General features: G+C 39.0%; 4 protein-coding genes across 8 annotated transcripts in view; 3 read left to right on the top strand and 1 right to left on the bottom strand.

The window, feature by feature from the left end:
* Positions 1-912: 912 nt before the first annotated feature.
* Positions 913-2,389, bottom strand: mrpl43 (mitochondrial ribosomal protein L43). The gene is made up of 3 exons (XM_059532610.1): positions 2,097-2,389; positions 1,531-1,637; positions 913-1,420 (listed from the first exon to the last, which is right to left on the bottom strand). The coding sequence occupies exons 1-3, from the start codon at positions 2,225-2,227 to the stop codon at positions 1,212-1,214; spliced, it is 447 nt and encodes a 148-aa protein (XP_059388593.1). The 5' UTR covers positions 2,228-2,389; the 3' UTR covers positions 913-1,211.
* A 152-nt stretch (positions 2,390-2,541) lies between these two features.
* Positions 2,542-8,249, top strand: twnk (twinkle mtDNA helicase). Of its 3 annotated transcripts, none has more exons than XM_059532608.1 (6): positions 2,542-2,660; positions 3,506-4,899; positions 6,735-6,975; positions 7,128-7,235; positions 7,515-7,656; positions 7,789-8,249. In XM_059532608.1, exons 2-6 carry the CDS (start codon positions 3,531-3,533, stop codon positions 8,134-8,136), a joined length of 2,208 nt encoding a protein of 735 aa, XP_059388591.1. In that variant the 5' UTR covers positions 2,542-2,660; positions 3,506-3,530; the 3' UTR covers positions 8,137-8,249. The 3 variants fall into 3 exon arrangements, with proteins under 3 accessions (XP_059388591.1, XP_059388590.1, XP_059388592.1); XM_059532607.1 differs by having other exon boundaries at positions 2,594-2,670; XM_059532609.1 differs by lacking the exon at positions 2,542-2,660 and having other exon boundaries at positions 3,506-3,594; positions 3,746-4,899.
* Positions 8,250-9,218: 969 nt separating this feature from the next.
* On the top strand, positions 9,219-14,300 carry galk1 (galactokinase 1). Of its 2 annotated transcripts, XM_059531555.1 has the most exons (9): positions 9,219-9,589; positions 11,325-11,514; positions 11,819-11,938; positions 12,849-12,984; positions 13,099-13,280; positions 13,364-13,514; positions 13,719-13,881; positions 14,113-14,204; positions 14,238-14,288. In XM_059531555.1, exons 1-8 carry the CDS (start codon positions 9,419-9,421, stop codon positions 14,188-14,190), a joined length of 1,191 nt encoding a protein of 396 aa, XP_059387538.1. In that variant the 5' UTR covers positions 9,219-9,418; the 3' UTR covers positions 14,191-14,204; positions 14,238-14,288. The 2 variants fall into 2 exon arrangements, with proteins under 2 accessions (XP_059387538.1, XP_059387537.1); XM_059531554.1 differs by having other exon boundaries at positions 14,113-14,300.
* Positions 14,301-21,642: 7,342 nt separating this feature from the next.
* llgl2 (LLGL scribble cell polarity complex component 2) overlaps positions 21,643-26,642 on the top strand; it is a 25,323-nt gene continuing 20,323 nt past the window's right edge. The window contains exon 1 of one of the 2 annotated variants that reach the window (XM_059532606.1): positions 21,643-21,888. The gene's annotated coding sequence lies outside the window, so the exon portion shown is untranslated. The remainder of the gene's footprint in view (positions 21,889-26,642) is intronic. The other variant, XM_059532605.1, reaches the window with a different exon arrangement.

Raw genomic sequence — 26,642 nt, 5'->3', positions numbered from 1 at the left:
CCTGTTATTTTAATATAACTGAAGTACTACTATGCATGTTTTAATCATTTTTTTAGTACAAATGAAACAAAAATCAAATTAGAAATGTTGGCAACTAGCTGAATTTTTTTTTTTTATTAGTTGTTTTAATTAAAGTTTTGTTTAAACTTTATTTTAAGGTATCTTTGTTATGGTATAATTATACATTTAAGTACTGAGTAATTTTAGTTAACTACATGTTCTTACTAAATGTGACCCTGGACCACAAAACCAATCATAAGTAGCACAGGTATATTTGTAGTAATAACCAAAAATACATTGAATGGGTCAAAATTATTTATTTTTCTTTTATGCCAAAAATCATTAGGATATTAAGTAAAGATCATGTTCCATTAAGATATTTTGTAAATTACCTACTGTAAACATATCAAAACGTAATTTTTGATTAGTAATATGCATTGCTAGGAATTCATTTTCTCGATTGTCTCAATATTTAGATTTTTTTGCACCCTCAGATTCCACATTTTCAAATAGTTGTATCTCAGCCAAGTATTGTTCTATCATAACAAACCATACAACAGATGAAAGCTTATTTATTCATCTTTTTGAAAAATCTTTTTGACCTTTTTTTATTGGTTTTGTGGTCCAGGGTCACATATGGTTAGGGTTAGAATTATGGTTTGGGTTACTTGCATGTAATTATGCAGAATTTATTGTTATTATAATAGTAAGTACATATAACATGTAACAAAAACACCTTAAAATAAAGTGTTACCATGTTTTGTTTACTATAATAACTGCAGCTGCTACAATACCTTACTAACAAAGTTCTTAGTAACAAAGTAGTTTTCCGAGATATCAAGATTTATTAGTGCAGGGGTATTTGGGTAACAAAATTCCAAACAAGTGAGGAAAAAAGCATATGGAGTCATATTTTCAGTTCAGAACTTTATTTCCAAAAGAAAGTTTTGTATTTCTCATCTTATAAGGGGTCAACATAAATGTGAAAAGCAATTAATCTTATTCAATCAAAATTTCATTGTTATATAACTTTACCAAGCCACAAATAATTTGTCATAATTAATCAAACAGAAACAACATGATTTTAAATGTCTAATAACAGGTCACTACTGAAAATGTTGTATTTATGTTGATTTTGTGCTGAGGCAGAGGTTCAGGGCTTTTTCAATAGGTCAGAACATCAAGCAGAGAATAAATACAATGCAATGTCCTTATTTTGTCTGTGGGCCGACTGGATGGATGCTGAGGGGTCGATTTGTGAAGGGGTGCCACTGGCCCTGGATACTGGGACTGTCTGTGTGGAAGGGTTTACGAATGCGGATGATGTCCAGGCCTGACTGGTTGGACAGCTTGGTTATAAATTCTGCAATTTCCTGTGATGTTTTGTTGGTGACCGTCTCCTCCTTCACATTACCATTCACTGCACAGATCAAATAACAACAGTAAGTGCACAGTTTTTTTTTTGACATTTTATAACGTCAAATCATAAACATTTAGTAACACTGCATGAAACGACAAGGTCAGACTTACAATACTCAGCTACTATCTTTGGAATTCTGCAGGACTGAGGGGAGATATAAACCACAGTTCCTGGATTATTCTTGGCAAAATCCACAACACCTTCTTCAATGAAATCCCTGGAGGAATAGAAGTGATTTTAAGTGACTAAGTGATTTACAATAAGCAAAACACAAATAATGCACAATGTCAAATGTTCTCACTGAAACATGGTACTTAATCTACCACTAACTTAATTTACCATCAGCTGCACTAAAACTCATCCTAAACCCAAGCAAATTAAAAAGCTTTCACTTTTTCTTTGCAAAATAATTTAAAATAATAAATAAATAAAACTAGAAGTATTTTTTTAATCCCATATTTTAGTATTTCTTTTTACATAATCTGTGATATTACACTAACAAATACTAATAAAAGATTAACAAACAATTAACAAATGATGGATCAACAATTCCTGGATCTCCATGCACAGTAAACATTCTATGTAATGTGTATATATATATATATATATATATATATATATATATATATATAGTGTTTAATTACATAAGAGAGGCACAGATGATGTAAACCCATACCTGACTCCCAAAGAGCCCTGGCCTTTCTTCGAGAAGATCAGAGATATTCGCTTCAGCTGACAAACATAGCGACCCACTCCATTGTGAAGAACGCTCTGTAAAAAACGACTTGGTGTTCCTCGAGCAGTCATCTTCACCTCTTCAGAGATACTACATTCAGTTCACCACACTCTTTAAATGCTGTCAGTATAGATTAGAGTAAAATCATGCACTTTTAATGATTAGATGTAGAGGACAATCGTCAGAAGACATGTGTAATGTAATGTACGTCATAAATTGTCGTCCGGGTGGAAATAGAAGCTACGCATTAGAAGTAACTGCAATACAGTTTTGTAACAATCAGAAAGTTCCCAATAGCATTGTTACATGAAATTTAAACATTATGCAGCGTAAATATATATGAATATATTCTTATTACGATCTGAGGCTTCATAATCTAATTATCTTTGTCATGACTGACTACGACAAGAGTTTTGTGTTTCACACGGAAGTATTTTGGAGTGCGGACCTCGTGTTCAGTAGGACGTGCACATGATAACAGTTTGACGCGCTTCTTAAAGATTAGTAAGTTTATGTATGTTATTTCAAATGTTTACGGTATATATGTTTCTTATACATATTTTCTGCCACCGTTTTTCTTCAGTAGTTTTTTAATTTTACAGATACACGTGCAGTATAGTTGAGTGTCAAGGGTCATGCATAGGACAATATAACGTTACAGTTATTTTTTTCTGGTGACGCTTTATAATTACATTTATTAATGAATCCGTAGCAAGCATTGTAATACATCAGTAGTTCGTGCACATTCTTATATGAATGTATATAAATGGCATTTTCGAATATTTGATCTACTAATATTTATATAATGTATTAAGTGGCGCTATTAATGGTAACGTAGTTAAGTCATTTATGCCACGCTGTTACGCACTACATTTTCATGTCCCCAACATAAACAACTTAATATATTGTCTTTTGCAATTTGATATATTTAAATACTTTTTTAAACCATAATATCACAGAAAAAGTAACAGGTAAATCATTTATTACTTTGGTTTTGAGTAGGTGCATCATTTTTGTTGTGGGGAGCTAAACATGTATTGCAATGGAATACAGTGGTGAGTGAGAGATGTCCAAATAAATGTTCCTAAAAAAGCCTAATTTAAAATATTTGATACATTTTAAAATGCTTTTTCTAAATAGTTATTATCGATCAAGTAAGTGTTCATCCTGAAATATAATTAACAATATTAAAGTTATTCTTATTGTATTTTATGTTTACAGTATGTTTACTTTTAAAAGTTCAAAAGATAGATCATTACACAAATGACCCATATTTATGATACATTCTGATCAAGTCGCATTTTTAAACTGCATATTGTAATTGTGCAAATTTTCTGCGATCATTGCAGGTCTGATGTCCTGAATTACCAGCATATGTGGAGGAGCATGTTTTTCAGGGGGGCCGGCTGTCTCTTGCAGAGGACAGGCTGTATTCCTAGTAAACCCTCTCATCTTCCTCCCTGCCCCTGGAGATATCTATCATTTTACCAGCCCTGCCTCAATCCAGTCCTACAGCGTTCTTTTAGGGCACCAACTTGGTATTGTTTTGAAAACCGAATAAGACCTGCTGTTGCTTTATATTTCTGCAGAACATTAAGAAAAGATGCAAAGTCTGTCATCGATTTCCCTTCCCAGGCCCTCACCGTGACTGATATAAAGCAGTATCTTCGTTCCAAAGATATCCCTTTCTATGATGGGTACAGCTGCTTACATGCTCCTAGTATTTTTATGGAACCAGCACCTGAAGGGTCTGGAAAAGAGAATTACTCACTGTTCATCGATAAAACCACCGGACAGTTTCTGTGTAAGGAGACTTTAGTGGAGGGGAGCTGGGAGGACCTCCAGGATTGCATTGAGGTGATGCTGAATGAGAATCAGACCTCCATCAGTCCTAACGTGCTGCTGGGGTTTCCTGAGAGCATGGAGGAGCAGGAAGAAAGAGAGATGGAGATGAAGGAGGTGCAAAGAATATGGAGCAGCTCTGTGCCGTTTTCCGACCTCCTGGATGAGGAAGTGCAGCTCATTAAAACCATGTTTCAGATTGGTAAACTCACCAACGCCACACTGAAGAAATTTGGGGTCGGGTTCTTCAAGCCCACCAAGAGTTTGGTGTTTCCTTGGTTTAGTGGACATGACTCGGGCCTTCGGGGTGTTAAGCTGCTTTCTGCTGCCGTGAAAGGTGACGGACAGGTGGTCTACACTGAAGCTACGGTTCCAAAAATCTCCAACTACCACAACCTCTTTGGCCTGCCTTTGATAGGACGGAAGGACAGTGAGGTTGTGCTCACGGGACGTGAGGTAGACAGCATGGCAGTGAATCAGGCTACCGGTCTTCCGTCTTTGGCCTTGCCACGGGGTGTAAGCTGTCTGCCTCCATTCCTCCTGCCTTATCTGGAGCAATTCAAGAAAGTCACACTGTGGCTGGGGGGAGATATGCGCTCCTGGGAAGCCTCAAAAATATTCTCCAGGAAACTTGGACTGAAGCGCTGTTCTCTTATCCGGCCAGGGGACTTTCAGCCATGCCCCAGTGAGGCACTGGCCCAGGGCAGGAACTTGGCGCGGATTGTCAAGGCTTCAATCCCTGCTGCCCACAAGTCCATTGTGTCCTTCAAGCAGCTCAGGGAGGATGTGTATGGGGAACTGGCTAATGTGGAGCAGGTGGCTGGAATACAGTGGTCTCGATTCCCTGAGCTTAATCGGATCCTTAAAGGTCATCGCAAGGGGGAGCTGACAATTTTTACAGGTATAGCCAACACAGCTATACAGTCGTGGCCAAAAGTTTTGAGAATTACATAAATATTATTTTTTTAAAAGTTTGCTGCTAAACTGCTTTTAGATCTTTGTTTCAGTTGTTTCTGTGATGTACTGAAATATAATTACAAGCACTTCATACGTTTCAAAGGCTTTTATCGACAATTACATGACATTTATGCAAAGAGTCAGTATTTGCAGTGTTGGCCCTTCTTTTTCAGGACCTCTGCAATTCCACTGGGCATGCTCTCAATCAACTTCTGGGCCAAATCCTGACTGATAGCAACCCATTCTTTCATAATCACTTCTTGGAGTTTGTCAGAATTAGTGGGTTTTTGTTTGTCCACCCGCCTCTTGAGGATTGACCACAAGTTCTCAATGGGATTAAGATCTGGGGAGTTTCCAGGCCATGGACCCAAAATTTCAACATTCTGGTCCCCGAGCCACTTAGTTATCACTTTTGCCTTATGGCACGGTGCTCCATCGTGCTGGAAAATGCATTGTTCTTCACCAAACTGTTGTTGGATTGTTGGAAGAAGTTGCTGTTGGAGGGTGTTTTGGTACCATTCTTTATTCATGGCTGTGTTTTTGGGCAGAATTGTGAGTGAGCCCACTCCCTTGGATGAGAAGCAACCCCACACATGAATGGTGTCAGGATGCTTTACTGTTGGCATGCACAGGACTGATGTTAGCGCTCACCTTTTCCTTTCCGGACAAGCCTTTTTCCAGATGCCCCAAACAATCGGAAAGGGGCTTCATCAGAGAATGTGACTTTGCCCCAGTCCTCAGCAGTCCATTCACTATACTTTCTGCAGAAGATCAATCTGTCCCTGATGTTTTTTTTGAGAGAAGTGGCTTCTTTGCTGCCCTTCTTGACACCAGGCCATCTTCCAAAAGTCTTCACCTCACTGTGCGTGCAGATGCGCTCACACCTGCCTGCTGCCATTCCTGAGCAAGCTCTGCACTGGTGGCACTCCAATCCCGCAGCTGAATCCTCTTTAGGAGACGATCCTGGTGCTTGCTGGAAGCCTTCTTTACAAGAATTGAACCTCTTTCCTTGAAGTTCTTGGTGATCCTATAAATTGTTGATTTAGGTGCAATCTTAGTAGCCACAATATCCTTGCCTGTGAAGCCATTTTTATGCAACGCAATGATGGCTGCACACGTTTCTTTGCAGGTCACCATGGTTAACAATGGAAGAACCATGATTTCAAGCATCACCCTCCTTTTAACATGTCAAGTCTGCCATTCTAACCCAATCAGCCTGACATAATGATCTCCAGCCTTGTGCTCGTCAACATTCTCACCTGAGTTAACAAGACGATTACTGAAATGATCTCTGCAGGTCCTTTAATGACAGCTATGAAATGCAGTGGAAAGGTTTTTTTGGGATTAAGTTAATTTTCATACCAAAGAAGGACTATGCAATTCATCTGATCACTCTTCATAACATTCTGGAGTATATGTAAATTGCTATTATAAAAAATTAAGCAGCAACTTTTCCAATTTCCAATATTTATATAATTCTCAAAACTTTTGGCCACGACTGTATAGAGCAGAACTTTGCCTTATGCAAAAGTTTTCTGTACTTTACTGTACAAAAAAATAAATAAATATATATATATATATATACACACACACACACACACACACCGTATAGCTGTTTTTATTAATTTCATTCTGTAATATATAAAACAAATAAATCTTAAATAATAATTAAAATGTAATTAAAATAGTAATAATTAAATTATTATTATATAATGTGCATAAATATTAAATAGAATAGAATATTTGTATTTCTTCTCATGCATGTGTTTGTAAATACAGGTCCAACAGGAAGTGGAAAGACCACCTTCATTAGTGAGTTTGCCCTAGATCTGTGCATGCAGGGTGTCAACACATTATGGGGCAGCTTTGAAATCAACAATGTGCGTCTGGCCAAAATTATGCTGACCCAGTTTGCCAAGCAAAGGCTGGAGGAGAACCTGGATCAATATGACATGTGGGCTGACAAGTTTGAGGACCTGCCACTCTACTTCATGACCTTCCATGGACAGCAGAACATCAAGTAAATCATTGCCATTCCTTTTATAAAATCTAATAAATTGCTTGATTGTAATAGATACTGTATTGCAAGTATGGCTTTGAATGTTGCAAAGGAGAGGACCAGGTTTTTCTCATGATCTTTAAATATGAACTGCACTTTTGCACCCTGCACAGGACTGTTTTGGATACCATGCAGCATGCCGTTTACCTGTATGACATCAGTCATGTGATCATTGACAACCTGCAGTTTATGATGGGTCAAGAGAACCTGTCTTTGGACAAGTAAGGCAACAATTTTAATATGCTATTTATTTAACAGAGTTTCTGTGGTCCTGAAAAACCTGGAAATATTGGATCTTTTCAAAAATTTGATTTCCAGGATTGGAAAAGTATAAAGTTATAAAATCTGGAATAGACATGGAAATTCTGTAGTCAATAATCATTTTTAGTTCTCGGTAATAGTGAGCATAGTAGTTCTTAGTTATTATTGTTTGTGAGATATAGTCAGATAACTGGATGTTTTACAATTTAAAAATTATTATTGATATTTCCCCCCCTCAGGTTTGCTGTACAAGACCACATCATTGGAGCCTTCAGGAAGTTTGCCACAAACAGCTGTTGTCATGTGACTTTAATTATCCACCCTCGGAAAGAAGAGGATGATAAAGAACTGCAGACAGCATCCATCTTTGGCACAGCCAAGGTTGGTAGATACAGGCTATGTGCACGTTTATTCCTCAGCTGTTAACTTGAGATACAAATTTTATTCTATCTATAAGAAAATGTTATGTATCTATCTATAAAAAGTCTATAATGCATAATTTCCCTATATCAGGCCAGTCAGGAGGCAGATAATGTGCTCATCCTTCAGGAGAAGAAGTTGGTGACGTGTCCAGGCCGAAGGTCCCTTCAGGTGGCCAAGAACCGCTTTGACGGGGACGTTGGGATCTTTCCTTTAGAATTTAATAAAGCCTCGCTTACCTTCTCTGCGCCTGTGAAGGGAAAGCAGAAGCTTCGGAAGGTGAAACTGGACAAGAATAACGGCACAGAGGAAATAGAGGAGACAGAACTCAAAGAAAAAAGTGAGAAAGCTCCCAAACCTGCCAAAGCCAAGACCTCAAAGACAATTAAGGGGGCAGCAGCGTTAAAAAATACCACAGATGGAGAAGGAAATGATCAGTAGCTCAGGGAATTCATTCTTTGTATGATTAATACATGAAAATGGTATGTTATGGTGTTTGCTGCATTTTTGCTACTGAGTAAATGCCACTGAATGAATGTTCATGTTAAGTATTTTTAAATAGACCTTAAAGCTGCATTTGTAGAGATCCTGCCATACATTTCATCAATGTAACTACATTTTATGGATAATGTACAAAAATTAAATGTGATTTGTTTCTGTTTGATTGTCATTGTTACTGTAGGAGAAAAGTGTCAAATAAGCTATTTAAAGGAGGCTATGTAAAGTGTTAATAAATTATTTTGTAGGATTTGTATCTTCTGCTTATCTAAATTATCTCTGTGTATTTTGATTTCTGACAGTTGAGTCAATGTTATGTTTTTTAGCTATTTTTTAGCTATTTAGCTTTTTTTATATTATCTGTCTGCCATAATATACTTTATATACTAAAGTCGAGCTAATAGCAATTACACTTAAACCCTGATCACACACAGCACGGAAATAAAGATCCAATAGACCCAAATAATTTAGTCTTGCACTTACAATTTACACTGGGTTTGTATTTCCCACAGGAATCTTCAATCAAATTAGCCACCCAAAATGGTAAATAGTTTAAAAAGTATGTGTGTACAGTACAGTTTTTTGTATTAATTATTCAAATGTATTTTATTTATAAATATTAGTGACTACAATTGTATCAGTTTAATATGAGGTCTAATACAATAAAAATAATTAAATCATTTATTCATAAAGAACATCACCTTCTCTGTATGTCTTAAAACAGAGCTTTCATAATGCTATGCTTTAAATTTTTCCTAATACTGACGCTTTCAAATAACTTTCTCAGACAATTTACTATTTCAAACAATGTTTTTTTTATTTTTTTATTAAGATTTATAACCTAAAATCTTTGTGTGTGTGTATGTGTGTCAATGCACTTGTTATAATTCGATCTATAAAAACAAGTTTGTAATGACATTTCATTGATATTTGCCTGTTTGTTCCAGGCTCGAGCAGGATTTTGACACATTGTCTGCAGCGAAACGTGTCATATGACTTCTTGCACCAATCAGGACTCTTGTAAATGTAGGAAGTATCTGAGCCTGAATTACTCGTTTCTGTTCCTCTACATAAACTACATGGATTAAAACAATTTTATTCCATTTTCTTTATTGACCGCTATTAATTATTCGCTCGGTGATTTAAACTGCATGTCTGCAGCTACTGGAAATCTGTCGAACACTTAGTATTACTTTTTTGTGAAGTATCTGCACTACGCGATACAATGGCCAACATTTGTCCAATTGTAAATGTTGCAGATTTAGTTTCTGAAGCTCGTCGTGTGTACCGGGAAACGTTTCACGGGGACGATGCAAATGTTGCAGTTTGTGCCCCAGGACGTGTGAATTTAATCGGAGAACACACCGATTATAATGAAGGATTTGTCCTCCCAATGGTAATGACACTTTTTTGACACTATTATTTAAATCCCATTACTCAGCAAGTGTTGGTAAAATAAAATTTAAAAAAAGTATAAATATGTTGTGAAATATGTAGTATGTATTTTGTGTGTTCGCATATAGGCTACGAGACAATTTAACGTGAAGTAGCGAACGATACATTCGTTTGAATTGAATCTTAGAAATCAGTCAGTTGAAACGATTCAGTAAAACGGGTTTGAAACAATTTTTTCACAAATTGGATTAACAGTTCTCGAGTCAGTAGTAGTTACTGACTAATACTATTAGTTACTAAATACTAACTATTTTTACGACTTATCAACACCCGCACATATTGGAAAAAAGCTGGTTTAAAAATAGCATCTTATTGAAACATATAACATGAAGCTTTTTTTAGTCAAGATATTGAGTCAAGTAGATTGGTTTTATTATTCTATAGTGTAAAGGAAAATTATATTTATGTTAAGTTATTATACTTTTAAAATAGCCTACGCTCCATTGTTCTTATTTTGGTACAATAATTTGAATCAGACCGTCCGAAAGAACCGATTCCTGTAAATGAATCAGTCTTACCCTTTTTTTTTTTCTTTTCTTTTTTTTTTTAGACGTGGCGCCGGGTAAAGATGTTTTCACCTTGCGTCAGTGTTTTTTTTTTTTTTTTTTTAATTCAAGAAATGTTTTACAATAATGCAAACATACATTCCTTAGAAATATAGAACATTTCCAAAAATGCATATATTAAACAGTTGAAGTCAATTTGGACAATCATAAAACACCAAAAGGAAATAAAAAAAAAGGAAATAAAAAAAGAAAATAAAAACATCAAAGAAGAAAATCATGGTACATGAAAGATCTCATCATATTTTTTCAGAAAAGATGTACATTTTCTATTATCAATTGTTCTTAGTGATTTGATTAAACATTTCACTTCACAAAGGAAATCAATAAAAGTAGGAATTTTCTTAAGAAACCTTTGCTTGTGAAAGTAAAATTTTGCCACAAGGATAAGGAAGTTAACAGTAGATTCTAACGATTTGTTTGGGTTTTCAAAAAGACAAATTACATCCTTTATGCATAGATTACATATCATATTAACTTTAGAAAAACAGTAAGAGCTTAAATCATTCCAGAAAATTGAAGTAACGTTACAAGAAAAAAACAAATGACAGATGTCTTCAACTTCATTATTACAGAAGGTGCATACCTCATCTAAATCACAGTATTTGGACAAAAGTGCGTTACAAGGGTATATATTATGCAAAATTTTAAAATGCACTTCTTTCATTTTATTGGGTATACAGTATTTAAATGGTAGTAACCAAGTCTTCCTCCACTGAATGTTATCTATTACAGAATTCCAAAAGAATTTCCCTTTTGGAGTACATAGATTTCTAGATTGAGAGAGTTGACGAATAAATTTATTATTACAATCTTTACTTGAATCAGTCTTACCTGCACTAATGCTAAGTGACCCAGTGTTACGTCAATTTTATGACGTTTCTATGTCCATATGCAAAATACTATACCCTGCAAAGAGGATATCTGAACAATGGAAACGATGGATTGTCCTTTTACATCCTTGATGATATTGTCTATTGTAGAGATAGTAGATGTGGCCAACAGTAATGCAAATGTGGCCAACACAACATAAAACAAGTTTTCTTCTCAAATCAAAACACACTGCATTAATGCACTGACAATCTGTTTTATTGTTTGTTTGAATGATTGCAGGCCTTGCCGATGGTAACAGTTATAGTGGGCAGCAAAACTTCTGGCCAGAAGTGCTGTGTTGTAACTCTGACTGAAGCTGCTGATGAGCCCAGGGTGGTGGACTTTGATCTCCCAAATGAACTGACCCCGCTTTTAAGAGGGCAGCCAAACTGGGCCAATTATGTAAAGGGAGTTGTACAGCACTACAGAGGTAATCTTTTTCTATTATTTTTGCCTATATGGCAAAAAAGGGAAGTAATGAGCAAGTGTACATTTAGTCTGCCTCAAGCACGAAATGGGACCCTAGGGGCCCATGCTGAGAACTGTTCTTTGGGCTAACTTTTTAATGCAGTTTCCAAATACCATACTTGCAAAACTTACAGAATAGTTGCTGAGCACATGTTCACTGTTGTCTTACTTTAAAAGTAAATATAGCTTGAATATATACTTCAAATGGATTATATTTTAATCTCATGCATTTATCAGCTTTCACAAATGGCCATGTCTTTGCACAGCACGTCCCATCCCTGGCTTCAGAGCTGTAATAGCCAGCAGTGTGCCACTAGGAGGAGGACTCTCCAGCTCCGCTTCACTGGAAGTGGCTGTGTACACCTTCTTGCAGCAGTTGTGTCCAGGTAAGAACTTTGTCTGTCTGTCATGCTTAACAATTACAGAAGTAAAAATCCCTTTCATTTTTTCCATACAGCATTTGCTTGACTGATAACATGTGAAACGTTCAGGACAGAACTACCATTAGCTTTGAGGTTGTTATTTGATGGGTTATGCTTCTAATTCTACAAGCTTTACAACTTCCAAACAATTGTGTTGAATTTCCAGTAAAGAACTGCTCTGCCCTTATTGCTATAAGTTGCTGTCACCAATGAAATAACAGCATATAACTGCATAAACAAATAACCCATTGTTTACTTATTTAATAATATTTTATAAGCATATGTTGTATAATTTTGATTTTTTTTTTTGTTTAAAATGATTTTGGTAGTATTGATTGGATTTTTTTATTTTCTTAAAATAAAGCAATGTAAAATAAAATATTTATTATTATAAAAAATATTATATACAATACTGTTCAAATATTTGAGGTTATTAAGATTTTTTAAAAAGAAATTAATACTTTTAGTGAGCAAGGATACATTGAAACAATCGAAAGCGACAGTACAGAGTCCTAATGTTGCAAGATGTTTATTTCAAATAAGTTTTGTTCTTTTGAATTTTATATCATCAAAGAATCCACAAAAATATGATGCAGCACAGCTGTTTTTTCAGCACTGATAAAAATAAGAAATCATTATATTAGAATGATTTCTGAAGGATCATGTGACATTGAAAACTGGAGTAATGATGGCTAAAATTGGCTTTGCCATCACAGAAATACATTTTAAAGCATATTAAAATAGGAAACAGTTATTTAAAATGTTGCAACTTTCTGTACATTTGTAATTTCACAATATTAGTGTTTCACAAAATTTTTATCAAATAAATGCACTCATGTTGACCAAAGAAATAATGTTTTCTGGCCCTCCACAGATGATGGGGATCAGGTAGCGAAGGCAGTGGCCTGTCAGCAGGCTGAACACACTCATGCTGCTGTGCCCTGTGGCATCATGGATCAGTTTGTGTCCGTTTTGGGTAAAGAGGGCCACGCTTTGCTCATTGACTGCAGGTAAGTAGATTTCGCACTCTTCTGTCAGATTAGAAATAATCAGTTTTACCAATTTCTATATGCAAATATAATATCAAAACCGCTTTTAATACAATTAAAATGTAATCTTTTCAGGTCTTTGGAGGCCACTGCCGTCCCTTTGGCTGACCCTGGACTTGTAATCCTGATCACAAATTCAAACGTTAGACATTCTCTCACAGGAAGCGAGTATCCCACCAGACGAAAGCAATGTGAGGAGGCAGCGGCCGTTTTGAGCAAGAAAAGTCTAAGAGAGGCTACTTTACAAGATTTAGAGGGTAGGAAGAAAATAAAGATTTTGAACAGACACCGTAATGCATGTCTTTAATCAAGGTAATTTCATAATAAAATCTGAATTTAGCTGCCAAGGATCGATTGGAGGGTGTGACGTACCGTCGGGCACGTCATGTGATCGAGGAGATTGAGCGCACAGCGCAAGCTGCCGAGGCACTGAAGAGAGGGGATTACAAAGAGTTTGGGAGGCTGATGGTGGAGAGCCACAACTCTCTTAGGTAAACATCTATAATCGAAGCAAGATTATCATTTTGGAAGTCTTACAGAAGTCAACTCCTTTTAAACTTCTCAGGATTAGAGGTGCTTTTCGGTGACTGAAATGTTGTTTGCTTAACCCATTTATTGATTAGGTGGAGTTAAGTGTCCGTTACATGGCTTTTAATCATGCATTCTTTGACTGGGGTTAATATTGTTTGTCTTAGGGATAATTACGAGGTCAGCTGTCCAGAATTGGATGAGCTGGTGGTGGCAGCACTGGAGGTGGATGGAGTGTTCGGGAGTCGGATGACAGGGGGAGGGTTCGGTGGATGCACGGTTACTTTGCTTCAGGCTCATGCCACGGAGAGAGCAGTCAAACACATTCAGGTTTTTACAAGTTTAAGATGCTCTGTGTATAAGTTTTTGACAATTCCATCCAAAGAAATGTCTGAATTGTGTATTCTGGGTGTTTTAGAAATATGATTATTTCTTCAGAATTTGGAGATCAGTACCTGCTCTTGTCTTTTTCCTCGTATTGTCTATGAATTTAAGCTAATGAGTATTAAACAGGAATTCAAGATAAGACCAAGATAATAATACTTTTCTGTTTCCCTACAGGAGAAATATCATGGATCTCCAACTTTCTACATAACTACCCCATCAGCAGGAGCTCATGCTCTCAGTCTGTGGTTTTAAACCAGGGATTTTTCTTTCAAATAACTTTGAAATTTACAGTGATCTACATTTTTATAACTAATCAGTATACACTAATCAGAAACTCTCTCTCTCTCTCTAATATATATATATATATATAAAACATTTTCAATCAAGAGGATTTATGTAGGCTAATAAAGGAGTTGTTTGCTTTTATTGACTTAACTGATAGTGATAATGGTGTTTATATACAATAAGCATGAGTATAGCATACACATAGCAAGTACATAAATGTGTGTGTATTTAATAAAAAAATTTAAATATAGAGAGTGTTTTATGATTAAATACAGTGCACACTAAGCATAAGTATTGCTTAAGTTTAGCAAGTACATATGAATATGTGTGTGTGTACTTAACATAAATAATGACATTTACAAAATAAAAATATTGCAATTTAATTTGTTTTGCATTGTAAAGATGAAGAATTAAACATTAATCACTTTTAATTATTTTAAGCTTTTTCTTTTCCCATTATTCTCAGTGGTGACTCATTTATTAACATATTTTAAGGCAGTATATATATAATTTTAGTCAGCTGTTTCAACATGATACATATAAAAAATGAGCAGCAAATCAGAATATTAGAATGACTTTTGAAGGATCATGTGACTGGAGTAATGATGCAAAAAATTCAGCTTTAAAAATCACAGTAATAAATTACATTTTAAAAGATTTTCAAATATAAACATTTTTTTTAAATAGTAAAAATATTTCACAATTTTACTGTTTTTGCTGTACTCATCAAATAAATGCAGGCTTGGTGAGCAGAAGAGACGTCTTATATATATATATATATATATATATATATATATATATTTATTTATATTTATATATATATACAGTACAGACCAAAAGTTTGGACACACCTTCTCATTCAAAGAGTTTTCTTTATTTTCATGACTATGAAAATTGTAGAGTCACACTGAAGGCATCAAGGGCTATTTGACCAAGAAGGAGAGATGGGGTGCTGCGCCAGATGACCTGGCCTCCACAGTCACCGGGCCTGAACCCAATCGAGATGGTTTAGGGGTGAGCTGGACCGCAGACAGAAGGCAAAAGGGCCAACAAGTGCTAAGCATCTCTCGGGGAACTCCTTCAAGACTGTTGGAAGACCATTTCAGGTGACTACCTCTTGAAGCTCATCAAGAGAATGCCAAGAGTGTGCAAAGCAGTAATCAAAGCAAAAGGTGGCTACTTTGAAGAACCTAGAATATGACATATTTTCAGTTGTTTCACACTTTTTTGTTATGCATATAATTCCATATATAATTCCACATGTGTTAATTCATAGTTTTGATGCCTTCATTGTGAATCTACAATTTTCATAGTCATGAAAATAAAGAAAACTCTTTGAATGAGAAGGTGTGTCCAAACTTTTGGTTTGTACTGTATATATATATATAACGTATATATAATGTGTATGTGGAGATCAAGTGTTAAGATACGCTTAATCTGCATTTTCTGATGATTGTTAAAGGTCCCCTTCTTCGTGATCCCATGTTTTAAACTTTAGTTAGTGTGTAATGTTGTTGTTAGAGTATAATTAATATCTGTAAAATTCTAAAACTCAAAGTTCAATGCCAAGCGAGATATTTTATTTAACAGAATTTGCGTACAAAAAACGACCCTTTTGGACTACATCCCTCTAGTTCCTGCAGTAATGACGTCACTAAAACAGTTTTTTGACTAACCTCCGCCCACATGAATTCACAACAAGGGGGCGTGGTCTTGTTGCGCTCCAGCGGAGAAGGAAGAGATGCATTTGTGTTTGTCGCCATGTCCTTGAAACGCTGTTATTTTCATCTCGGAGTCCAATCATCTTTGTTTGGGCTTCCCAGGGACGCTGTACTTGGAGATTAATGGTTACAATTTATGTTTAACTCGGTTCCCGGAAATTATAATCCACATGTAAAACTATGTGCAGCAGCACATTTTGCTGAGGACAGCTTCCTCAATCTCAATCAGTTTAATGCCGGATTCGCAAAAAGATTATTCTTGAAAGATGCAGCAGTTCCCTCTTTGTCTGGAGAAGGTGTTGTTTATGGACCACAACCGGTAAGTGTATTTTATTATTTAAGTTGGTGCATTTAACAGTTTCTGTAACTTATTACACAAAGGGCAACATCTCGGTTATGTATGTAACCTTGGTTCCCTGAATAGGGAACGAGATGCTGCGGTGACGTCACCACGTATGGGAACACCTTCGGTGTGACGAATGTCTGAAGACCTATACCATCCCGCCAATCTTATTGGCCAAATAGCGCGTGGCACCGCCCAGCATGCGTAAGCATATATATATACCTGGTGCCGCGCGCCATTTACCTCAGATTTCATGACGAAGAAGAAAGCTATCAAGGTACGGCACGGCCAGAACCGCAGCATCTCGTTCCCTATTCAGGGAACCAAGGTTACATACGTAACCGAGATGTTCCCTTTCATAGGTCACTTCGATGCTGCGGTGACGTCACCATGTATGGGAACGCTATACCATAACGCCTGACGTACCTGATAGCTTGGATCCAAGGAAGCATCTGGTCAAGCGGAGAGAACCCGGGAGCCAGAAGCCATCCTCACATCCAGACTGTAAGACCTGATAAAAGTGCTCGGTGAGGACCGGCCTGCCGCAGCACAGATATCATCCATAGAAGATCCACTGAGAAAGGCTTGAGAAGAAGCCACTGCTCTCGTGGAATGACCTTTTACTCCTAAGGGCGAAGCGAGCCCGCGCGCCTCATAGGCCAAGGAAATAGCCTGCACCAGCCAATGGGACATGCGCTGTTTCATAACTGCATGGCCTTATTCTTATGTCCAAAACAGACAAACAGCTGGTCAGACTCACGCCATGGGGCAGTTCGATCCACATAAGTCTTTAACGCTCTCACAGGGCAAAGACTTAGATCCCCAGACTCCGCCGCAGCAGGAGAAAAAGCCTCCAGGACCACCTGCTGAAAGCGAAAGGGATAGATGCGACCTAGGGACATAATTAGGCCTTGGTCGCAACAACACTTCCACAGAGTCTGTGCTATAAAAGTCAGGATTTATCCGGAACAATTCCAAGGGCTCAAACAGATGCCCTGATAAACCATGCAACACAATGGAAAAACCCATGAAGGGACCCGCACGGGGCGGAAAGGCCTCAGCCGTCGCGCACCCTGTATGAACGAGAAACAGTGGATGACGGCCCACTGAGGCACCATTTATATATTCGTGGTAAGCTGAATGGCTGCCACGTAAACCTTAGGGTAGTTGGTGTCACTCCATCCAAAAAACGTTCCTGAAGGAACTCCAGTACTGACGCCACTGGGCAGTAAACTGGATCCATATTATGAGTTTCACACCAGGCCGTAAACAGTCTCCACTTGAAAGCATATAAGCGTCTCGTAGAAGCTGCTCTAGAATTCAGTATAGTCTTGGTAGTTTCAGCAGAAAGACCGGGACATATGAACTCACTCTGCTCAGTGAGTTCATATGTCCTCGGGTGCCAAATCAGTCCCTGTGCTTGTGATAATAAATCCTGTCTGAGGGGAATCTCCCATGGAGAGCCCGCTAACAGATTGATCAGATCCACAAACCACGGCTGTGTGTGTGCCACCGCGGAGCCACCAGCAGCAGCTGTTCCACCCTGTCCACCCGTATTCTGCGTAATATCGCCGAAATCAGACAGATTGGGGGAAAATGCATACAAACTGGTCCTGGGCCAGTTGTGGGCTAATGCATCCAAGCCCAGGGGTGCTGGAGGGCATAGGGAGAACCAAAGCGGGTAATGCGCAGTCGTGTTTGACGCAAACAATTCCACTTCGCTTCCCCGAAAATCTGCCATAGGAGACTCACCGATTGGGGGTGCAATCCCCACTCCGCTTGCTCCAGAGTCTGCCTGGATAGCAAATTCGCTCCAAAGTCCAACGTCCGGGGACATGAACAGCTCGGATCGATAGAATTTAGTTCTGAAAACAAAGAACATGTTTCGCCAGCCTGCACAGGGGGTGAGAGAATAATCCTCTCTGATGATTCAGGTATGACACAACCGCTGTGTTGTCTGATCTGAGCAGCACATGACGGCCGATCAGAAGATTTGAGAAATACTGGAGAGCCAGAAAAACAGCCAGTAATTTCAACCTGTTTATGTGCCAACTCCCTTGACAAACAGCTCCCCAGTCGGTCAAAGACGCATCCGTCGTGACAGTCTCTCGGGAAGCGCAAATCCCCAGCCGGACTCCGGTCAGGAGAATTCAGTCAGGAGAATTCGGTTGACATACATATTTTTAAGCGACATCACACATCGCCGTGTCACCGGAATCGTCCGATGCGGAGACAACGGGGTGAAACATTCCATACGTAAGCCCAGGCTGTTAAATGATTCAGCACAAGATCCCCATGAGAGTGTGCTTGAGTCTGCGATTGCGCTAAACACCAGCTAATCGCCTAAAATAGTTCAAACACGAACGCCCTGGTGCCGCAACGGGGCCAGAGATCCATCCATGCATTTTGAGAAATACTGATACGCTTTGCTCTCTAAAGCGAATCTGAGGAACTTCCTGAGTGCAAGATTCAGATGGTGTAAACCCAGAATGGGTCGTAATCCGTCAGTGTTTTTTTTTTTTTTTTTACCACAAAATGACGGCTGTAAAAAACCCCGCCTCCATCTGAGAGAGGTGTACTTCCTCTATAGCCCCTTTGCTCAGCAGAGTTGACATCTCCTGTCGCAGCACCGCTATTTCCATCGGCTTCGCCACCGTGGAAAGAATTCTGCGGAAAGGAGGCGGGCCTTATTGAAACTGAATGGTGTATCCATGACAAATCGTGCGTAACACCCATAGAGAAATGTCGGGCAAGCGTTCACACACGGCCGAGACCATACTAGCGGTCTCAAAATTTCCGCTTCCTGCAACGCTGTCATACATGTTAAAACGGAAAAACGGCGGCTGTGCGAGCCGTCATAAATGGGTCATCTGTGCAGGACCCTTGAATCGCCCCTCGAATTCTGAAAGCTGGATTGCGCAGAGTGTCTGAGGGAACGTTTGGCATTACAGCTCAATCCAATGCTGCTCGAAGCACCGTTTGCTGCGAGGCAAACAATGTAGAATGTGGGGACTGCAGTGAGAGGGTTAGATGTGCATAGCAATCCAACAGCACTCTCTGTTGGAGGGCACAGTCCTTGGCAAGCATTAAGGAAAACGCATGCGTCAAACTCGCTGCGTTTCGTTGTGTATAATCCTGAAGCGTATCCACGTCAGGATTTAATCCAACAAGATAAACATTGGGCCACGCTGCTAGCGAGAACGCGGCAGCTGTGTGAGCCGTCATACACTGGCCATCTTTGCCAGCCTCCGCGCCGTCCCTCAAACTCTGAAGGCTGGATTGTGCAGAGTGTCTGAGGGGGCGCGCGAATGAGAGCTCCGTTCAATGACGCTCGAGGTGCCTTTGCTGCGAGACAGTCAATGTTAGAGAACATGAAGGAAACGCATGCATCAAACTCGCTGCGTTTCGTTGTGTATAATCCTGAAGCGTATCCACGGCAGGATTTAATCCAACAAGATGAACATCGGGCCACGCCGCTAGCGAGAACGCGGCGGCTGTGTGAACCGTCATACACTGGCCATCTTTGCCAGCCTCCGCGCCGTCCCTCAAACTCTGAAGACTGGATTGTGCAGAGAGTCTGAGGGGGCGCGCGAATGATAGCTCAGTTAAATGACGCTCGAGGAGCCTTTGCTGCGAGACAGTCAAATGTTAGAGTGTGGAAACTGCAGTGAGAGGCTTAGATGTGCATTAGCAGTCCAACAGCGCTCTCTGGAGGCGGGCACAGTCCTAAGCAAACATGAAGGAAAAACGCATGCGTCACATTCGCTGCGTTTCGTTGTGTATAATCCTGAAGCGTATCCACGGCAGGATTTAATCCAACAAGATAAACATCGGGCCACGCCGCTAGCGAGAACGCGGCGGCTGTGTGAACCGTCATACGCTGGCCATCTTTGCCAGCCTCCGCGCCGTCCCTCAAACTCTGAAGACTGGATTGTGCAGAGTGTCTGAGGGGGCGCGCGAATGATAGCTCAGTTCAATGACGCTCGAGGTGCCCTTGCTGCGAGACAGTCAAAGTTAGAGTATGGGGACTGCAGTGAGAGGGTAGATGTGCATTAGCAGTCTAACAGCGCTCTCAGTGAAGGGCATAGTCCCTGGCATATTAACATGAAGAAAAGCGTGTGCGTCAAACTCGCTGCGTTTCGTTGTATATAATCCTGAAGCGTATCCACGGCAGGATTCAATCCAACAAGATAACATCGGGCCAAGCCGCTAGCGAAAACGCGGCGGCTGTGTGAGCCGTAATCCACCATTTGAAGAGCAAAACTGTTGATTAACGCGCTCGAGTGGGGGAGAGCGAGCACATGGAACTCCAGTGCATCACTGTATTCATATTCAAGCCGCACATATCGCCCCTAACCAACACCTCGTGCGGGGCCTCGGCGACCGCAGAAGCGAAACGGTGGGGGTTAGACCTGAGGCGACTTAAGAAATACACTCCAGAGCGCGGATACTTCCTAATGGCGTTAGTGCACAGGGGAAGTGTATGCATATTTTACTGTAGCCATAGGCTATCAAGGAGAGAACCTGTAGAGAGGCTGCAATTAACGAACCTCTCATAAGTGCCTCCTCGTGATAACCCATCATACGGCTCCTACCTTTCGTTGACTCATCGCGTCCGCGGAGAGGAGTATACTGCTCGTAGATGATCGCTGAGAACGCGAGATAATAGGGCACAGAAGATTCGCTTCGTACTGAAGGAATGAAAATCTGAGGTAAATGGCGCGCGGCACCAGATAGATATATGCTTACGCATGCTGGGCGGTGCCATGCGCTATTTGGCCAATAAGATTGGCGGGATGGTATAGGGCTTCAGACATTCGTCACACCGAAGGTGTTCCCATACGTGGTGACGTCACCGCAGCATCGAAGTGACCTATGAAAGGGAACGCTGTTTAGCTTTGTTAACTAGATGTTAGGGCTGTGCAAAAAAACGCATCTCGTCAGTAAAAACGCTCCTGTGATTATAAGTACATCTCCAGCACATGCTCCTGCCCACTTGCTTCTCAAAACTACTCAAACACTAGTCCAATCGCGTTTCCAGGAGGGCAGCGCGCGCTCAGCTGCTGTCGAATCACAACACAGGAACCGCTGGCACAATCAGAACTCGTAAGTATTTCTGAAGGAGGGACTTTATAGAACAAGGAAGTCATCAGCCCGTTTTTATGACAGTGAAAACAGCGGTATGCAGATAGGTGAATTGTGTGACAAATACTGTGTTTTTTTACACGTGAAACATGAACACATGTTATATTGCACACTGTAAACACAACCAAAGCTTCAAAAAAACGGGACCTTTAAGTGGACCGTGCTCTAATGAGTTCAGTCGTCTGAACGCCCCCTGCTGGCCGTACTGTGAACTGTCCCGGAAGGCGTTTGCTCAGGGAGGGGCCAGAGCGCAAATCAGCAGCAAGCGCAGCAGGAAACACTTCACTGATAATCCTCAAACACAGTGTCCATACACAGACCTCGAAGCCGAGGGAAACACACTTCGAGCCTGCTCTTCGTAACCGCTCGGTGTGGTTTTCCTCTTCACCTCAGGATAATTGAGCAAACCCGCTTGAATCGTGGACAGTGCCGGGACATCAGGCCGCGGTGAATCAGGTGAGTCCTGCCCGGGCCCGTCGACTGCTGCCCGGCCACAGGTGTTTCCACTCACCGGACTCTGTGGATGTGTCTCAAAACGTACTTAGCTGTCTATATAGTGAGTAAAGGAATATTCATATAATACCTACAAATGCTGTCTAATTAGGAAGCACACTTAGCATTGAGGCACAGCCAGTGAATTCTAATTTACAGCTCTGTTTGAACTTAACATATGTTTTTGTAATGGGGTGCATACTGTCTGTTTGGAGATTAATGTGTTGTTTGATCTATTTTTATGCATTCTGAGGGTTGTCCTGCTAACTAATGAATAACGTTCAGTCTAAAATGAAACCAACTCCTAGTCCTGACCGTGTTCTATACTGTTGCCCGCACTATCATACAACTACACCTTTCTGAATGAGAGAACAGAGAATGCATTGTTAGTCCTCTGGTTACTTCAGTTAGCGAGTGTGGAGCAGATATTTGTCCCTACTACGAACATACTGTCTCATACTGATACGTTTAATTTGCACAAGTGTTTCAATGGCATTTCACTTATTTATTTTGTTGGTTGCACCAAAAATGTTGTTCCACTTTGTCCACAGAGACTCAGATGTCAAACTGAATCTAAGTTTGTTAGAAATGTATATGTGTGTGTAGCAGCTATAAACTGATATATATATATATATATATATATATATATATATATATATATATATATATATATATATATATATATATATATAACAAACACATAGTTTATAAATGTTCAAAAAATCATTTTGATCTCCACATGAGGCTCTGTCCACTTGTTAAATTAAGTTATTTGACCTATAAATATCATCATGAGACTTGCCAAATGGTTCTATTATCAGTAGTTCAGACCATAAAGAACCAGCTAATTTAAAAGTTGATATATGTGCAAAAATACATGAATTAAATATTATTATTTTTTTCAGATCAGTGACTATATTGTTGCTCCTGGCTTTGAGTGTAAAGTATAAGTGCTTTGGGAAGGACTGGGGAATTGGTTGTCCTTGGCATAGATTGGTGAAGGGCTGTCCTACCGGTCTGACAGGTTGAGAATCGAGAATGATAAAGCCTCCGCCTTTCAGACTCTCATGTTGCTTCACACTTAGCCATGTTCCTGATGTTCTGTTTCTCAAGTTTGTAAAGTGACTAAATTTTAGTCATTAGCCCTCGTAGTTAATTTGTAGATTAAATGTATTGTTGCAGAGTTCGGCTTCTGGTTTGGACCGTTGGCATAAAGTGTAATTAATCTTGGGACATTTCATTCAGAAGTCGCCAGGCATGTATGGCCAGATTGAGCTTTGCCCCCGTGGAGAACCAATGCAAAGTACTTGTACAGTGTGATCTCGGATAACACTTTTAAAATTGTGTAAATGTACGTGACGAGCTAGCCTTCGTTTCAAATCCGTCATGCTTGTTTACACAAGGATTGACCTGAAATACATGTCAGAGAAGGATGTTTTTGTGAAACACAATGCCCCCCCCACAACACATTTTATCTACCAGGATGTCTTCAGATTGTTGCCAAAAAAACAAAACAAGGTATGCATACACTACCATTCAAAAGTTTGGGGTCAGTATGATTATTTATATATATATATATATATATATATATATATACACATTTGAGTAAGGATGCATTGAGCAAGACAGAAACAGAAAGAAATTATTTTTGAAAACTTTTAAATTGAAATCATAATATTAACAGTTTTATAAGAACACTAATGTTCTTCCTCGTTCGCATGTCTATTATTTCATATTTCTTTTTAGTCTCTGAGGTCCAGGGAACTTGAACTCTTTGCCATCAGTTAATGAAGATCTTCAGACAGACGATGACTGTTTACAGAAGACGTTTGTAGGTGTGGTGGCTCTCCGTCTCAGTATTTACCTTTTATTGATGTCCCGTATCAACTGCAGCTAAGTCGGTTACCATTCTGATGTATCAGTTTGAGACATTTGGGTGTAAACGTGTTTTTTTTTATGCTGCACTTCATGGCTCTTCTCAGAGAAGACAGGAAAGTCTTGAGTCTGGGGACTGACATCCTGTGGTGGGACACACCCCATAGCCATAGACAAGATCTTATTTTTACATTTACACCGAGAGGAAGAGAAGGTAAATAAAGGCTTCTCACTTCCACAGCAACAAACGGTTAGCGTGGGTGATGGCATGTAGGGGAGATCAGCTTTACAATGACCAATAAGAATGAGAGGAAGTTCATCCAGCACTTCCTCATCCTCTCCAGCTGTTCTTTTTTTTAAGCACTATGAACTTTTGTCTGCTGGACATCTGACCGGGATGGACAGTTTTGTTCAAACAAAATAAACAGCATACATCTGTTATCATATCGCTGGTCATAAGTTACTCATTATGGACTTTGTTCTTATGAGTAGCTGCGATATCTATTATGACAGTATTGACTTGACATGACATGTTTTGGTTTTTAATGTTGGCTTCATTTGTTACAGGTATTCTGACGCATAACCTTCAGCTATAATTGCGAATAAAATGCAAAAACAAACAAAATACTTAAGTTTTAAGTATTGTTGATAAAGCCAAAATATGTTGTTGACGTACACTACCATTGAAGATTTTGTAGTCGTAATATAAAAAAAAAAAATAAGTTAATACTTTTGTTCAGCAACTACACGTTACATTTCAACAAAAGTGACAGTAAAGTCATTCATAATGTTACAAAAAATGTTTCTCAAATGTTTTTACTTTTTATTAAAAAAACACAAAATATTAAACTTAAAGAGACTTCAAAAAAATACTGCAGAGCCATTCTTATTATTTAGCCCTGATTCATGAGTGTCAATGTTTATTTTAAAGAAAGAACCCACTGACTCATGGGATCTTAAAATAAAGCTCTTTCCAATACAATACTCTTTCTATCCGTTTTGTCATCTCGTGGTGGTTGAACTGGTTTTCGTTGTGTTTGCATGGTGTTTTCTCACTTAATCAGGGTGTAGCTGATGATTATTTCAGAGCTTGACCTATTTGTACTTGACTTTCTTTCTCTTGACCTCAAAGATTATTTAGTTGATTCTTTAGTGCCCTTTTTCCCATATCGAGTCTAAAAATGGAATATTCAATTCCTCGATTTCCCAGATTGATCGGCATGACATATTTAGTGTGCTGTGTGAAACCAGGTTATGCAGCTGAGGGACAGCGTCTGTGGTGAGAGTTCACGCTCATGTCAGGGCAGGTTCTCACCTCTTGCCTTCTCCTCTGATCTTTGTTTCCTGTGGGATGCTATGCGGAGAATGTAGTGATGTCACCAGTGATACGTTAACAGGGACAGTTTGCTGTCAAACTGAATTTGATGAATTATTCCAGGTATGATAGACAGAAAGCAGGTTAAAATTGCTATTTTGTTTATTATTTGTTCTTGCTGAGGCAGCACAATTAGTATTGTTCATAGTTTACAATTAGAATTTTTACTTGGCAAATGATAATACAGGTGAAAAATCCCTTTATATTTATATTATTTGTTAATTTGTGTGTGTGTGTGTGTGTGTGTGTGCACTCACATGGCTGCATTTATTTGATCACCAATACAATAAACAGTAATATAGTGTGTGTGAAATATTATCACAGTATAAAGTAATAGTTTTTTATTACTGTGATGAGAAAGCTATTATTTATTACTAAAGTCACATGATCCTTTAGAAATTATTTTAATAATAGGAAACATTTTTTTGTCATCAGTTGTGCTGCTTAAAGTCTTGTCTGTCAGTTGTGCTGCATTTTTTTTTCAGTATTTTTTGATACAATAGAAAATTTGAAATAATTTAAAAGTCTTTACTGTAAATTGATCAATTTGATGCATGTTTGCAGAATAAAATAAAATGTATTTTAAATAAGAAACATTTGAATGGGAGTATGAATTAAAATAAAAACTTTATTTGTCCTTGCTTGTCTAAATATATATATAGTTTTCACTTCAGTTTCAATGTCTAGGAATTTAGGTTTTAGCTGCAGGTCTGTTTGTGTTAGCCCTTGTCCTTTTATTGTTCTTTAACAGAGACATCTGTGTGATGGAGTGAAATCATGGAGGAGAGGAACCTGCTCTGCTGTAGCTGGCCATCAGAAACTGATGCTTTAACACCTGAATTGTTGCTTCTCCTTTTAATGATTGCTTTGTGCAACCAGTAATAGAAGTAGGCTTCAGGAGTAGCACATAGTTGCCTCCCGTAATAACAGTCGTCGAGTTGGGTGGGACGTTTTGGTTCTGGCAGCGTTGCTCAGTTTGTGTTGTGCTGTGTCATGAAATGAGAGAGTGTTGTTGGTCTCGAATTTACTGTGGGCTTGCACAGGCTGTTTTTAAACTAAAAAGCAGTTGACCTCTCCTGACCATAGGGTGCTGTTTTTAGGCTGCTGTCCTGAGGGTATGAGGCCGAGTCCTGGCTAGTAACAGCTCAACGAGTTAGTCGTCAAACATGTTGACGTGTTTGTGTAATGTGATGTCACCCCTCACCATGACCTTTAACAGAGGAGTCTCCAAGCATCGATTCTTCAGCAGTATCACCGTTTACTGCAGCGATATCAGAACTGGTTCTCTAAAAAAAAACTTTTGTAAATTAGCTTTCTAACAACCATACAAGGACCTAAATTAAAAAAAATAAAAAATTGCTCTTTGTATGGTGTGTGGATATTCAAACAGACCCCAAACTCATCGTAAATAAGACTGGGTATAACTTGTCCCACACTTTTTGTCCTTCTCTATCTCTCAACTTTAAAA

Source organism: Carassius carassius, chromosome 40, assembly GCF_963082965.1.
Source record: "Carassius carassius chromosome 40, fCarCar2.1, whole genome shotgun sequence".
NCBI classification, from domain to species: Eukaryota; Metazoa; Chordata; class Actinopteri; order Cypriniformes; family Cyprinidae; genus Carassius; species Carassius carassius.
Note: the sequence above shows the minus strand (reverse complement) of the source record. Positions and strands in the feature narration are given on the sequence as shown.

What these genes read in the sequence shown, in the direction of transcription:
- mrpl43 (XM_059532610.1), bottom strand. Translation starts at nt 2,227, where the DNA reads ATGACTGCTCGAGGAACACCAAGTCGTTTTTTACAGAGCGTTCTTCAC. An exon ending in CAGGGCTCTTTGGGAGTCAG is followed by an intron (nt 1,638 to 2,096) that starts GTATGGGTTTAC and finishes CTATTCCTCCAG; the next exon opens with GGATTTCATTGAAGAAGGTG. An exon ending in AAAGATAGTAGCTGAGTATT is followed by an intron (nt 1,421 to 1,530) that starts GTAAGTCTGACC and finishes TGATCTGTGCAG; the next exon opens with TGAATGGTAATGTGAAGGAG.
- twnk (XM_059532607.1), top strand. An exon ending in GGAGCTGACAATTTTTACAG is followed by an intron (nt 4,900 to 6,734) that starts GTATAGCCAACA and finishes TTGTAAATACAG; the next exon opens with GTCCAACAGGAAGTGGAAAG. An exon ending in CCATCTTTGGCACAGCCAAG is followed by an intron (nt 7,657 to 7,788) that starts GTTGGTAGATAC and finishes TCCCTATATCAG; the next exon opens with GCCAGTCAGGAGGCAGATAA.
- galk1 (XM_059531554.1), top strand. Translation starts at nt 9,419, where the DNA reads ATGGCCAACATTTGTCCAATTGTAAATGTTGCAGATTTAGTTTCTGAA. An exon ending in AAGGATTTGTCCTCCCAATG is followed by an intron (nt 9,590 to 11,324) that starts GTAATGACACTT and finishes GAATGATTGCAG; the next exon opens with GCCTTGCCGATGGTAACAGT. An exon ending in CTTGCAGCAGTTGTGTCCAG is followed by an intron (nt 11,939 to 12,848) that starts GTAAGAACTTTG and finishes GGCCCTCCACAG; the next exon opens with ATGATGGGGATCAGGTAGCG.